Source organism: Pezoporus flaviventris, unplaced genomic scaffold, assembly GCF_033815535.1.
Source record: "Pezoporus flaviventris isolate CSIRO_AGI_PZ_B2104156 unplaced genomic scaffold, CSIRO_AGI_Pfla_v1 ptg000045l, whole genome shotgun sequence".
NCBI classification, from domain to species: Eukaryota; Metazoa; Chordata; class Aves; order Psittaciformes; family Psittacidae; genus Pezoporus; species Pezoporus flaviventris.
In genome coordinates this window covers 20,087,141-20,102,045 of record NW_026892593.1, presented here as the reverse complement: position 1 = coordinate 20,102,045, position 14,905 = coordinate 20,087,141, and the positions used below count along the sequence as shown (strand labels likewise).

Here is a 14,905-nt window from a genome sequence, read left to right as displayed (position 1 = left end):
ACCTCTGTCACAGGAAAATTTGTTCTGTCATGTCTAAAATGTGAACAGTCAAAAGAAGTAAGGCAGTCCTGGCAGCAGCATAAGATGAGGCAGGGTTGTAGTGCCTTAAGGAAGGTGACTGAGTGACCTGCTGGTCTGATGCGCAACACTGGTTGAAGGACAGCAGGGGCACAGCTCAATGGATGAGGTCTCCTGCCTTCTTTGTTGAGAACTAGTGAGTGAGGTTTACCTCATCTACTAGTTCCCAGACACCTGGGGCTCTGGATGTTAAAACTATGCAGGATTTTGGCTATATGTTGGTTGTGTGTAATGCTAAAATGAATTTCTGTGAGTTTAGTTATGTTTCCCCTGCTGCTTAGTTTAAAAAATTCTGATATGTCGATCCTTTGTTAGTCTGGTAGGGGTAGCCTTCAGTGATTTGGGCTGGGTGCTATTTCAGACATGAATAGCAAAGGAGAAATTACCTGGTTTTTGAACTGTTGAGCCACCATTCCCATTGATTGCTGGGGAATTTAATACAAAAAAAAACCCAAAACAAACAGACTTTTACTGAGAAAGCTGAGTACAGATCTTTGATACAGGCCTCCTGGGTAGGAGTTTCCACAACATTCATTTCATTAACATAAATCTACATCCACTGAAGGTAATAGTTTTGGCATCAGCTTTGAGTAACAGACTTGAGTTCTGTAAAAATTCTGAAAACCCTACCTTCCTATTTTAAAGTGTCTTTTTGAGCTGACGGGTAGCAGCAGCCGTAGATGATAAAAGTCTTTATTTTTGTTATGTCGCGCACTGTCATTGTTGCAGCACCAACCATTCAAACAAATGCAGACGGACAATTTGTCCCTATTCTATGTGACTTCTCCCAGGAAAGTCATGGACTTCTTATCTTCCCTCCTTTTAACTGCTTCCAGTTTGCTAGAAGCTTATGGGGTTGATCTGTTGGCAGTTACTGCAATTTCAGAGGGTGGAGGTGGTAAAAAGGTACAACAACAGTTAAAAATCCATTAATAGTTAAGTTAGATCTCTTAATCTAACGCATAACTGCGACTACAATGGTATTATCTGTATGACATTCAAGCCATGATAATAGCTGCATGAGTGTGGATCTTCTTTATAAACACATTGGTTATGTCTCTTACTCTATCACACATATCTATATGATCTTAAACCAGGCATTTTTCTGAAATATTTATATACACTTAATGAATCTATGTTTTTTATATGTATGCATATGCATAAGTACATAACTGACAGGAAATAAGTGCGGTTATGGAAAGCTGAGCTAAACAAACAAAATTCTCACTAAACTGGGTTCCTAAACTATAAATAAATTAAATAACATATGCATTAATACCTCCAAATTAATAATTTGAGAGACCTGTAAAGCAGCAGGCTCAGACATCTGTGCGATCTCTTAAAGCCTAAAATTTTATGAAGAATTAAGTTCACTATAGTGTGGTCTGAACAGAAACAATTTTTTTTCCACACAGCAGATGGAAATGTTCACTCTAACTGTCAGCTAATGCTGACTGAAAGCTCTCTAGATGTACAGAGCAAAGTTTTATTCCTCTTTTATTTGCTGGCGTCCAGAAAATCTTCCGCAAAGATAAAAGAAAGTTTACTAGTAAAATGCCAAACCAGTCTTAGAAATGTCAGTTCTAACTGTGCCCTGAAGTGCATAATGCAGGGGAATTTTTCTTTTGATTCTAGTCCAGACATCTCAAGGGGCTTTTTATGTCTGTCTTCTAAAAGTGAAGGTTCACAGGAAGAAGAGACAGAGAGCAAGAGCTATCATTTAAGTTTACATGTCTGGCTCTCATCTTTGCCATGAGTGATCCTTTGTAAACATACTTAAGATCACAAGATGTTTCATCTTTGGGCAAGGCAAAACCAATATCACTGCAGCACCTGAAGAAAACTCTAAAAAGATCTTCAGGCAGCTAGAAAAGCCCTTAATGTGCCGTGCATTGGTGGTGCTGCAGTAAATCTGTAGCTGCCATAGATTCATTTTGTGCATTATATTAAATATGTCAATAATGATGATAAAGTATTGGTCTCCTACAAAAGGAAAGATGAAGCAAATGAAGCTTGTTCAGTGATTCACAATCTCTCATGGCCATATAGTTTTAGATGTGAATTGCACATTAAACACATGCAGTGTCCTTTAAAATTCATGGTTTGCATACTGCAAAAACACAATGGAGTCAAAGGGAGTTGGTGATGTAGTTTGACCTGCATATTGATTTTGATTAGTAATAAACTAGACACATTAAACTGTTGTTAGTAATATCATTCAGGGAATCAATTAAAATCAATTTTTGTTTGTTTAAACACATACCCTGAGCAGAGGTATGAACAAGAAAATCCCTGTTTAGTTATTTTATGGCACTATGTTGAGAGTGGTGGCAGCACATTTGGGAATTTCAGGCTTTCTTGTGAAGTCCTGTGCAAATTGTTTTACTTTCTAATGTTAAGGTTAGTTGGAGTAATACTGTCAAATAGCTGTACAGTGTGTTCAGACCCAGAGGCTCCAAGACAGCATCACAGTTTAACACGAAAAGATACTGTGCTGTTCATTTTGTCATAATAGTCAAATATTCCCTAGTTATAGAGCATTAAGCAGAGAATGGGACAACTGTACCAAGGAACCCACACATATCTAACACGTATCTGACTTTTTATGCATAAAAGTGACCTTCACCCTTCAAAGTCAGTGGGAAGATTTTTATTTTTATTTTTTTCTCCCACCATGGAATTTAATGAGATCAGAATAATTGTGAGACAACTATTTCACTTTGGGCTTGATTGCATATTCAAGACTTATCCCTATTTACTGAATTTCAGGGTGGATTCGTATCTCCATCTGTGTAAGTGGTACATAGCCTACTAAACTAAGTTTCACCTTGATAATATTCCAACATTATTGTTAGTTACTCATTGGTCCAATTTAGTTTTAGCATCCTAGATGTAGCATAATTTCATGGAAACAGTGAATGATATCACATGGCGGTTGCCAAATTAATATATTTTTAGAAAATAATAATAGAAATCAGCACAATTTGGTGAAGAAAGTAAGTACCAAAGAAATACTTTTTTTTTTTCTTTTTGGAGAAATGACATCTTCTTCTAGGTTTCAAGAATGCTTCTACTCGAAATGAAAACACTCCAGTCAAAGAGTGTTTCCGTTTGTGTAGTTAGTTTGTAAATAATTAGTAGTTCTAAGCATGTGCAGTTCTTTTAAAGGGAACTTTTGAATTATTGAACATTACTATGACTAATATTCCATTTGGCCAGAAAGGGCCACAACTTCCATTTACAAAACATTTTACTAGCTCACATATTTTACCCTTGACATTTTTTTTTCTTTCTCTTTTCCTTTATGCATCTCTATCTCCTGACACTCATGTGGAACATTTTATCACAGAAATGTATTCCATATGACTGCAAATATGTGTACAAAATTACTGAGGTCAAATAGGTAAAGCTTGTGCACTAACTATAGACAACATGACATTAGATGAATATTATATATGTTTGACTTAATAGATTTTCTTGTACCTTTAGCAAATGTAGTATCTTATACATTTACTGTAGATTGTGATAATTTATTACAAAACCATTGTCTGAATGGAAAAAAGATTCAAAATTTCATATTGAAAATATATCTGTAAAATCAAAGGATTAATGAAATATATATATTATAAATATAACTTCTTTTCTCTTTAAATGTACTTGAAGAGGATTTCAAAGTCATATGGCTGGGTGTAGTACTGTCATTTTCACATATTTCCTTTTAATTCAGGACTGTGGTTCTCGAATTCGTCCAGAGGAGTCCTGTGGCTTGCAGCCTCTGTCTCGTGAATACCTCTCAGCAATTTCACAGACAATGTTTAAGACATGTGAAGCTGGAGACACAAAAGGTTTGCAGTTAATCCTGTTTCTTCTGAAAATTAATTCTTGCACCTCATCAAAGTAAAACTAGAAGCAATGTTTCCTCTTTTCTGTGGACATGCACTAACCTACATACCGTAAATTTAGCTAATTACTTGTAACAGGTACAGATTTTAAAAATCAAGTTAATTAGTTTGTGACAATTTTTAGTTCACAATTAGGTAGATAACTAATCAGTTACCTACCACTGCTTGTGTTATTATCATGTAGCCTTTAAAATGCACTATGATGTCCAACAAAATCATTTAAAATAAAGATGCTTTATTCTAAATGGAAGGGATTATCTACTAAAAATAAAAATTAGCTTTACAAAAAGAATACAACATTGTGATCCATTTGAATTTTATATTTCCGCTTCTATACAGGAAACTCAAAAATAGTCAAAAGGTAAAATATGTGGTTTTGCACATATTGATACCTTAAAAACAAGATGGACAAAACAAACATTATATAGTACCCAATCCAATCAAGATATCTCATTGGTTTAGTGAGACCCCAGCTTACAATAGATTGTCATGTTTAGGTCACAGCTGCATGAACGTTTATGCAAGTGTACTTTAACAAATCTGAGTATTCCACAGGACTACTCAGGTATGCAGTTTTATAGCTTAAATTGTTGCTGGATTAGACAATAATAAATTGTATTTAATTCTTTGTTAGACAAATGAAAAACAGCCCCACACTCCTGAATGGTCTGCTAAACTCTATTTTTTATCTTGCCGTAGATAGGAACAGCTCCTCACAGCAATAAATTTGCACAATCTCACAGAATAAGCAATACAAAGTAAAAGGGATATGGGAACTGCCTGAATGCATCACTTCATGTGAAACAGATGCATATATTAATTTTGTGTTATATGAACAGAATGCACAAAGGAGAAATTGTTGTGTATTATAATCACGAAGCAAATTGTGAATAATAAGAAGCACAACCCATCTTATGCTACTATATCAGGACATAAAGTTTCTGACTAGAAAACCCAAACCAAATCCACAACGGAGTCCTTCTTGGGCAGATAAACTATTTCTCCTGATACATAACATGTTTCTTTTGAATAATGCGTCTAGCTAAGTAAAGCTGAATATAAAATATTCTTTTGCAGCCTTATTGTGAATAATATGGACAATTAAAATGGAAACAAACTTCAGGAGAAGTAGTCTCAAAGGGCAAGTATATTAAACAGGGAAGAATAATTTGTGCTTATAAAGCAAAGATTGCCAAGAGGTATCTAATGAGCCTAGAACTGGGGTTTGCAGTATCTGGCAACAAGTGGCTGTATAGTTTTAATGTACTTCACAACTTCCAACTGGAACTGGAAAGCATGGGGTTTTTGTGGAAAATCATTCCAAATTTGTAACAGCCAAGTGAGATCCCAATCCTGGCAGTGAGCATTTTCCTAACACATGTGGGAGCAATTGTAAATTCTCAGCTAAAGCAGCAACATCTCTTTTACTTAAATAAATGTTCAGAGAAGCCAAGCAATGTCATTTCCTCTCAGAAGAAAGCTCAAAACTTCTGCAGAAGTAAGGCAGTGTCATATACTGATCTTATGCCAGGGAACAGGTTAGTTGTATAGGGGTGCTGAGCTACTACCACTGCAAAATGTAGCTGTGCTGGCAAAAACTTGTATTTGTGCCCACAGAAGCTGAGGCACAGCAGCAGAGATAGAGATGAAACTCTGCTTCCTCTGACATTAATGGTAAGATTAATGGTAAGACAGCAGTCTGCTTTGCAGTTCAGTACAACCAGGATTTCAAGCCTCATTTCTAGTCCTTTGATGCAGCACATAGACAGTAGTTCAGGGAACTGGCTTCCTCCTGTCTTAGTCACCATGGCACTATTCTTTTCAGGAAGCTCAGTATCTTGTCAAATATGCACTTAATTTACACCATATCTCTATCTCTTTTTGACTATTCCACATGGGAAAGTTCTCTCCATCTTGTTCAGATGATGGAATGAAATTATGATTCTTGTAGCTATTAAAAACCTTTTTCCTTCAGAAAATTCCCTTTGATTCAATGGAACTTGAATCAGGTTATCACAGGAACATTAGCTCTCTGTTCAGTATTGCTGTATTATCAATAATATGTAAGTCAGCAAGCATCAACTGTGTGTTTGGCTCCTCAGAGAGAGATAATTGGTAGATACCACAAGAACCCCAAGCTGTACTAAACCCCTGCAGGTGAATCATGCTGCTGCACTCTGGAAATCTGTTTTGCAGGTAATTACAAAATATGGTAAGAGATCACAGATTCATTTTGCTGCTGTGACATGCGTGTTTTAGTTGTATCCCACTTTCCACACTTACTGCATATCCAGTTTAACATAATTCTGCGTGAGCTCTCTCTTTGTGTTCAACAGCTATCTGGGTTGGGGTCCAGCAGAGACATAAACTGATATTCAAGCGAGTGTCTCCTTTAGTTACAAGGAGTAAATTTCAATTTGAACATACGACTGTAGGCCTAAGGCCATTTACTCTGTAGCAACAAAATTGTGTCCTTTAAATGTGATTTCAGTTTTGTTTTTCATGAGGGCAGCTAAAAGCTAAAGAAAAAGAAATCTACAGCACATTCATGGAGAAAACATTTTTCAAAGTCTTAGTGTGCCAAATAGACATCAAATATAAAATTAAACTAGTCATAAATCATGAAACTATCTTTAGCATTAGTTTTGGTTGAGTATTTAAAATCTGAGTTGTCAGTTTAGAATATAATTTTTCCTTTTATATGAATAATTGTTTAGCACTATTGGAAAACTTTGATTTTGCTCTTGAAAGCATAAGATGTGTATTAGTGGCTATGTCAGTGGGAAAGGTTGAATAAAAAAAAAAGAGGCTGAAAGGAGAAACAAAACTATCTTTATTGGTTAAAACTTTTAACTTTGGACTAATATATTTTAATACAAGGTAAACAGTCCAATAAATTATTTTAAGAGTATATTTCTTTTCATGCCTTTTTAAGAGAGCGTTTTTTGGAAGTACTGGCAATATTTAATCTCATATGTTGAGGAGAAGATTTATACATGAGATGATAAATTGCTCTGATGAGCCAAAAATCCAGTTTACTTTCACTCTTCCTGTGGAAAACTCACATTTACAGGTTTCCATAAAATTTTGCTTTTATCTGTGTTTAATTTGCGAATAAACTAACAGCAGCTCTCTCCTGCTCTCTTTCACTGAATAGTAAGTAAACTTTCCCTGGCCTGGTAGGGCCAATTACCAGAGCACCACAAAATTGATTGAAGTGGTTCTGAAAGCCACTTTGCATGCTGCTGCCTGATATAAATGGGGGAGAAGCAGGTTATAATTTCAATAGAAAATAAGCTTAATTTCCAAACTGATATTGTTTGCAATATTTCTTCTTCTTTTATATATGAGATTCATTTCATCTTTCAACACAATCTTATTTTTAAAGGTTAAGAATACATTAACTAAGTGTTGTGAAGTTACTATAGGAAATGTTCATAATGATTGGATAAAAAATGCATAAATTTACACACAATTAAAAAAAATTATATAAATATAAAACCTGCAACTATTCTGTTAGCAGTAAATGTCAGTGCTTCCTATAAACTTGAGTTTATCTCCATATATACTTGTTCTATATTTTTTTTTTTACATTTCCCACTAACCTTTAGTGTATGCCAAAAACTGGCACATTTTTTTCTTAGTGTACCTAGAGAGCTATTCAATATAAACCAAAGTATTTGAAAGTTGTTTTTCAAAAGGTACTTATCACTTTCAGTTGCCAAAGTTGAAACTTTTATTGTTCAAATGTTTCAGCTTCTCAATATTCATTTTATATAGTTGTACTTTTCTAGTCTATTACCTAAAACCAGATCAGCTCATAAATGTATGGGATGTTAAGAAAATTCAGTAAAATGAGGGATCTCAGATGTTGTAGACATTGCCAGAACTTTTATGTATTTGGCTTAAAAGAAAAATTACAATGTCAGGGAAAGAACTGCCCAGTTTTCATATAATTTTAAATATAAAACACTGCTGAAAACAACATTCAGCTCATTTATGAAGAACTTTACAGTAGTCTGAGTCCAGACCTTAAACCAACCAACTCTTCTGTCCATGCTCTGATACTGAAAAGGCACAAAACAGTAAAAGATACTTGCATGACACCTATTACTGTTTGTCCTGAGGCCTTGCACTTTTCAGTCTCTTCATACGACTGCTATGGAGCTGGGAATGACCCTTTAGTCACGAGTTGCAAAGGAGGTGCAGAGGGAGCTAAGGGCAAGATCCACAAGTGGAGATAGAAATCTTACAGGATCAAAGCGTGCCTTATCCCAGTGGTGGCCAGGAGGCCACAACCTCTTCTCCCACAAAAAAATTGCTAGGTTACAGTGATGTTATTTTCCTGTCCTAATGAATTCTGAAGTTTGAAGTGGTCCTCATCTGGTAAGAACATTGGGGAACATTGTCCTTAAGGACAAACAACTAGGTGATTAGAACACAGGCAGTGCAAGTTTGACACTCCTCTGGGCAAGGAGCTCTGGGCAGCTCCATCTCCCTTACCTACCGTCATGGTCCTGAGAGTCCCTCCTTCCGCTTCTTCAATGTTGAACTGGGCTGTTTGCCTGGCAGCAGCCTTCAGGAAGCACGCACACCTGTGAGAACCAGGGGAGCTGGTTTATGTTCACTGCCACACAGGGTAGTGAAGTCAGTGTTTAGGTTCAGTCTGCCGTTATTTGCTCCATGTTGTCTGCATGTGTAGCTGAGAGTGGGGTGAGCATGTTCTGCATAGAACAAAAGCTACACAGCAGATAAGGCTGGTTATACTCCCATATAGAAGCATAGAATAGTTAGGGTTGGAAAGGACCTAAGATCATGTAGTTCCAACCCCCCTTCCATGAGCAGGGACACCTCACACTAAACCATCTCACCCAAGGCTCTGTTCAACCTGGTCTTGAACACCGCCAGGGATGGAGCATTCACAACTTCCCTGGGCAACCCATTCCAGTGCCTCACCACCCTTACAGTAAAGAATTTCTTCCTTATATCCAATCTAAACTTCCCCTGTTTAAGTTTGAACCCATTACCCCTTGTCCTATCACTACAGTCTCTACTGAAGAGTCCATCCCCAGCACCCTTTTAGGCCCCCTTCAGATATTAGAAGGCTGCTATGAGGTCTCCACGCAGCCTTCTCTTCTCCAGGCTGAGCAGCCCCAACTTTCTCAGCCTGTCTTCATACAGGAGGTGCTCCAGGCCCCTGATCATCCTCGTGGCCCTCCTCTGGACTTGTTCCAACAGTTCCATGTCCTTTTTATGTTGAGGACACCAGAACTGCACACAATACTCCAAGGGAGGTCTCACAAGAGCAGAGTAGAGGGGCAGGATCACCTCCTTTGACCTGCTGGTCATGCTCCTTTTGATGCAGCCCAGGATACGGTTGGCTTTCTGGGCTGCAAGTGCACACTGAAGCCAGCTCATGTTCATTTTTTCATCAACCAACACCCCCAAGTCCTTTTCTGTAGGGCTGCTCTGAATCTCTTCTCTGCCCAACCTGTAGCTGTGCCTGGGATTTCTCCGACCCAGATGCAGGACCTTGCACTTGGCATGGTTAAACTTCATGAGGTTGGCATCAGGCCACCTCACAAGCGTGTCAAGGTCCCTCTGGATGGCATTCCTTCCCTCCAGCGTATCAACCAAACCACACAGCTTGGTGTCATCGGCAGACTTGCTGAGGGCACACTCAATCCTACTGTCCATGTCACCAGCAAAGATGTTAAACAAGATCAGTCCCAACACCGATCCCTGAGGGACACCACTCGTTACTGGTCTCCAGCCAGACATTGAGCCATTGACCACAACTCTTTGTGTGCATCTATCCAGCCAGTTCTTTATCCACCGAGTGGTCCATCCATCAAATTGATGCCTCTCCAATTTAGAGACAAGGATGTCGTGTGGGACAGTGTTGAACGCTTTGCACAAGTCCAGGTAGATGACATCAACTGCTCTACACCTGTCCATCAGTTCTGTAGCCCCATCATAGAAGGCCACGAAGCTGGTCAGGCAGGATTTCCCCTTAGTGAAGCCATGCTGGCTGTCACCAAGGACCTTGTTTTTCATGTGCCTTAGCATGCCTTCCAGGAGAATCTGCTCCAAGATTTTGCCAGGCAGAGTGGTGAGACTGACTGGTCTGTAATTCCCTAAGTCATCCATTTTCCCCCTCTTGAAAAAGGGGGGTTTTATTTCCCTTTTTCCAGTTGTTGTGAACTTCACCTGACTGCCATGATTTTTCAGATATGCTGGACAGTGGCTTAGCAACTTCATTTGCCAGCTCCTTCTGGACCCGTGGATGGATTTCATCAGGTCCCATGGACTTGTGCACAAATATCTGAAATATATATATGGAATATATATATATGGGTTATTTTCCCATAGCATTGTGGGATATATTTTGCCCTTAGATGTGCCAGTTCTTGATGTTTTTATTTAGATGGACTTCTTTATCTGCTGAGACAACTCACTCTACCACCTACCAAAACATACTCACATGGGGCTTGTGCTTGCCACAAACGCAGGCTGCCTCCCTGGAAGTTCCCTTGCTCCCAAATTAGCCGCTGTCTCCCCCAAGGCCACTGGGATCCGCAGGGTTGCTTCAATCTGCTTCCCACTCTGTCCCAGACTTGATAAGTGTTGATAGGCGCTTACAGCCTAGGTTTTTTGCTGTGGCTTCTTGTGTAGCAGCAATGTATCACACACAGCAAAGCTTACCCATTCGCCTGTGGAGCTGCTGTCTGGTAGCAGTGATGGTCACAAACTCTAAGGCCAGGACTACTCTGCAAACGTTTGCTTTTAGAGCTGTTTGATGAGCTGCAGTGAGAAACCTGGCTGTGCTAGAGAGACCTAATAGCATTGACACAGGGACCTCAGGGCCTCTGCAGTCTTCCTTGTGTAATGCCTTTAATCAGAGTGAAAGCAGGTTTTGCTGACAGAGCTACATAGGCGCCTGGAGATATTGTTAGGAAGGTGCACTTGTATGTGCTAGAAAAACGTGTTCCTTGTGTTGATTTGAAAATAAAAGGCAACTCAAAAGTTTTCTGTCTTCCTTCAGAAGTTAAATCCCTCAGACTTCCAGTAGGATTTTGTAAATTAATAGCTTTAGCAAACTAACATAACAAAACCACTCAACCTTAGGCAAGAGATGCCTAAACCCCACTGATTTCTGGTAATTCCACTTTATGCTCTGTCCTGGGTTCAGCAGTAGCAGTCATTTCTCTCCTCCTTGGTAGCTGGTGCAGTGCTGTGTTTTGACTTTTGGCTCGGGAACAGAGCTGATAGCAATGTTTTGGTTTGGCCAAGGACTTTGTGAGCCTCATGCTCTGCCAGGGAGGAGGGGAAGCCAGGAGGAAGCAGAGACAGGACACCTGACCCAAACTGACCAAAGAGGTATTCCATACCACAGCACGTCATGCCCAGGATGTAACTGGGAGTTAGCCGGAAGGGCTGGGAGTCTGCAGGGTTGGAGGAGGTATCGGTCAGAGCTTGGTTGGGCTGGGGGGGGCGAGTTATGAGTCAGCTGGTGGTGAGGTGTTGTATTCTCTTCCCTTGTTATTTCCTTTTTCATTATTATTATTGGTGGTAGCAGTAGTGATTTGTGTTATACCTTAGTTACTAAACTGTTCTTATCTCAACCCTTGGGAGTTGCATTCTTTTAGATTCTCCTCTCCGTCCCTCTGGGAGTAGGGGGAGGGCAAGAAGGAGGGGAGTGAGTGAACAAGTTGCCTGACTGGGTTTAAACCACGACATGCTCCTAATCTGAAAAGTGATTTTTGAAAATAGGAAAATCAGGCTCTAATAAATCACATAGGTTATTCACCTGACCTTACTTTCACCTTCTGAAATGTATATGTGTAGTCTGGGACAGTCCTCTGAATTCTCACAAATCAAAGAAATCAGTATTTTTGAGGGAAAGTCATTGTCTCTCTTTTTTCATTTTTCTCTCAAGGGGCTATCAAAGTCTAGCTTCAACCAACAACCCAACTTTTAGATGTTTAATTGTAGATGAGAATGAATCTTGTCTTTAGGGCCTTCTGAATATGGATATTTTCTTTTTGCCTTCAGTGTCCTCAACCCCTTTCCCTGTCTCGTACCCCTTCTGTGGAGAAAGGACAAGCTGCTACGAGAAAGGCAACATGAACTGAGAAATGAACCCACGAGTAACTGTCAAATTTGAGCCTTCGCAGCTCTTTCAGGGAAAGGGAAACCTCCCACACTAGCTAAATGAACAGGGCATAACACAGAGGAAGGAAAGTCTCTTCAAAGGGTCGGGGGCATTTAATTTAGGGAAAACTCCCATGACAACATACTCAAAAATATCTTGCTTGCTGTATAATAAAGCCATTCACAAAAATGCAGAGGAGGTGTTGACATCCTGTTTCTGTTTTCCAGGGCAGTGGATTGTCCCTTGCCTCAGCTGCTCTGACAACAGGACCTGTGACTGGAGAGAAATAACGTGGCAGCCCCATGGTTGCCAATATGGTGTGCTAGCGAAGCGTGAGCTCCAGCGCTGCGTGGAGGGCAGAAGGGTATGTGACAGATTTTACATTTTAATTTGGTATTATTTAGTGTCCAGAAGCTTTAAAACCACTTTTATGATTGATGTGTAAGAAAATCCCTTTTTATTATAAATGGAAAAAGGTACTGATGGAAAATCCACAGGATCAAAAAACAACCATTATCTATAGTTAAGACTCTTATGCAGACACAGTTTTCTGCCGCCATTTCGCATAGGACCTTAGGTCACACCAGTGGAGCTTCAAGACCTAAGGTGTACACGGTTACCGGTTAGACCTGTAGTGAGTATGTAAGGACTGTAAATGGAAGATGGCTTTGCACTGTTGTCACAGTTTGTGTCACACTTGACGTGCAAGTTGGGTTTCTTCTGCTGCATACCTAATGCATGGCATTGCTTGTGCACACTAATCTTACCAAGTCTTCTTGCACATTCTTTTCTTGTAGTGAAGCTTCTAAGGTGATTGCTTGGAAATACAAGGTCTCCTTAATAAGCATGCTATGACTGTAAAACTGTTGAAACAGAACTCTGATCTGAGGCTCAGGTACCTTACTGAGGATACAAGTATCCACAAAGTAAGTAATTAATTATTATAAAGATTTTTATAACGTATTGTCTAGGTAAGAAAATGGTATCTAAAAGTGGCATTTTTATAAAATCTGAGAGCATGTCCATATAGACAAATGCAAAAATAAGTCTTCAATTAACATATCCTCCTTCTTTTCTGGTAAATTCTTTTCTTGCACAAAGTCCTGCATTGCCACTTGGTTTTATTTCTGACTGTGGTTTTCTCCATTACCATAGAGCTGTGGGCTTCTCCTAACATATTTTTCTAAAAAAAAACATAGGTTTATATGACAGAGGAGACGCTTGATCTGCTCCTTGTGTACAAAACAACCACTTATGGATTGACCACAGCAACAAATATAGAAGAATTTGATAGCTTTGTTTTGGTTTTAATTTTCCTAGATGTCAGGCTGCTTCAATAGGCAAACACCCTTTGGTCAGGAAATTGAAGGATAGCAGAAGAGCAATACACCACTGTAGAAGCAGATTGGCAGTGTGTTGCAGGGAGGATTTTGCTGACATTCCCACTTCCTGAGTCTGACCACTCACGCTCACCAGCGTGAAAACCAGAACAGTGTTTTTAAGGGTCCATTGAAACTAAGTATATTAAATGCATGTTTGTAAACTTAATTCCTTGATTCAGATTCCAATTTCTAAGGTCACTGATCTAGTCTAGTGTCAGATGAGATCCAGATCCTATGTGACCTATATTAACAGAAAAATCTCCTTAAAACTTATTGCACTTGTTTTCCTTTCTTCATCTTTTGCAAAATCTTCCATCATTTTCTGATGTTCTGGTTTTGGCTGGGATAGAGTTAAATTTTTTCCTAGAACTTTCTAACCTTCCTAAACTTTCTAAACTTCACTGCTCTGTAGAAATCTGATGAATTTCTCCGGTTACCTTTGCACAGATGTCCATTTAACTCAATTATTCTTTTAAAGTCATCGCTCTAAAGCATGTTTCTCTTTTGGTATATTTTCCCTATATCTTTCCCTCTGGTGTAATTTCAGTTATCGTTTTGCAGTGGTTTTAACTTTGTGTGGCAGTTTTCAATGGGATTTTTGCTTCTGTCACCAAATAAATGTAGAGCCTGGAGCAACAACCTCGTGTCAGTAGAGCTTAAGAACTAAGAGAGAATTTGTTTATGCCTAAGTCAGATGAGTAAAAATGGTCCTCTGCTTGGGTGATAAGGTCGTGATTCTGCCTGTGATTAAGGCAAACTTTAGAATTACTTTACACAGCCTAAGCTATGTAGTAGAGAAAGTATTTTCAGGTGCTCACTGAAAGACTTTTGCCTGTCAGTTGTATTGAATGTATGATATATGTTTAAGCAAACTGGTCTTTGATAAGGGAGCGTTGAGTGGACATCAAGATATAATTCTTGTGAACAAATAAATTTTGATTACACAAGAGATTTTGTTAACCATCTAGAAATATTTATATTTCTTAATTTGTGATATTAGTTTTTAACCATTGTATACCTTGTCTTTAAGCCATACGGAGATCACTGATTTCTCAAACTAACAACATCACAGTTTCCATAATAAAACAAGCAGAAAGTTTCAATGTCAACAAATTGCAAAAAAAAACCCACTCACAAATTCTCAACTGAAGTGAAGAAAACTGAGATGATCTAGAATGAATGCCGCTTTATTTATATTGTCATTTGCTAAAGTTAGCTGAGAGCAACAGAACTCTCCCATGTGCCCACTTCCCAAAATGGGCTCAACTAACCTGTGAGCTTCTGTATTCTGGGTTTTTTTAGTATGGCACCATATTTTGAATATTCAACTTGTGTAACTGGTCTCTGGAGTTCAAAATTCTTTACAAAGGAGTCATCTATATGATCTA

The 14,905-nt window shown here is 38.8% G+C and overlaps 1 protein-coding gene across 4 annotated transcripts in view; it reads left to right on the top strand.

The window, feature by feature from the left end:
- The window catches only part of CPED1 (cadherin like and PC-esterase domain containing 1), a 153,434-nt gene that overhangs the window by 119,852 nt on the left and 18,677 nt on the right, over positions 1–14,905 (top strand). For 3 of the 4 annotated variants that reach the window (XM_061467629.1, XM_061467626.1, XM_061467628.1), the window contains 2 exons: positions 3,806–3,923; positions 12,363–12,499. In XM_061467629.1, the coding sequence (XP_061323613.1) occupies positions 3,806–3,923; positions 12,363–12,499 (255 nt within the window). Of the gene's footprint in view, positions 1–3,805; positions 3,924–12,362; positions 12,500–12,932; positions 13,064–14,905 lie in introns of those variants that run through there. The other variant, XM_061467630.1, reaches the window with a different exon arrangement.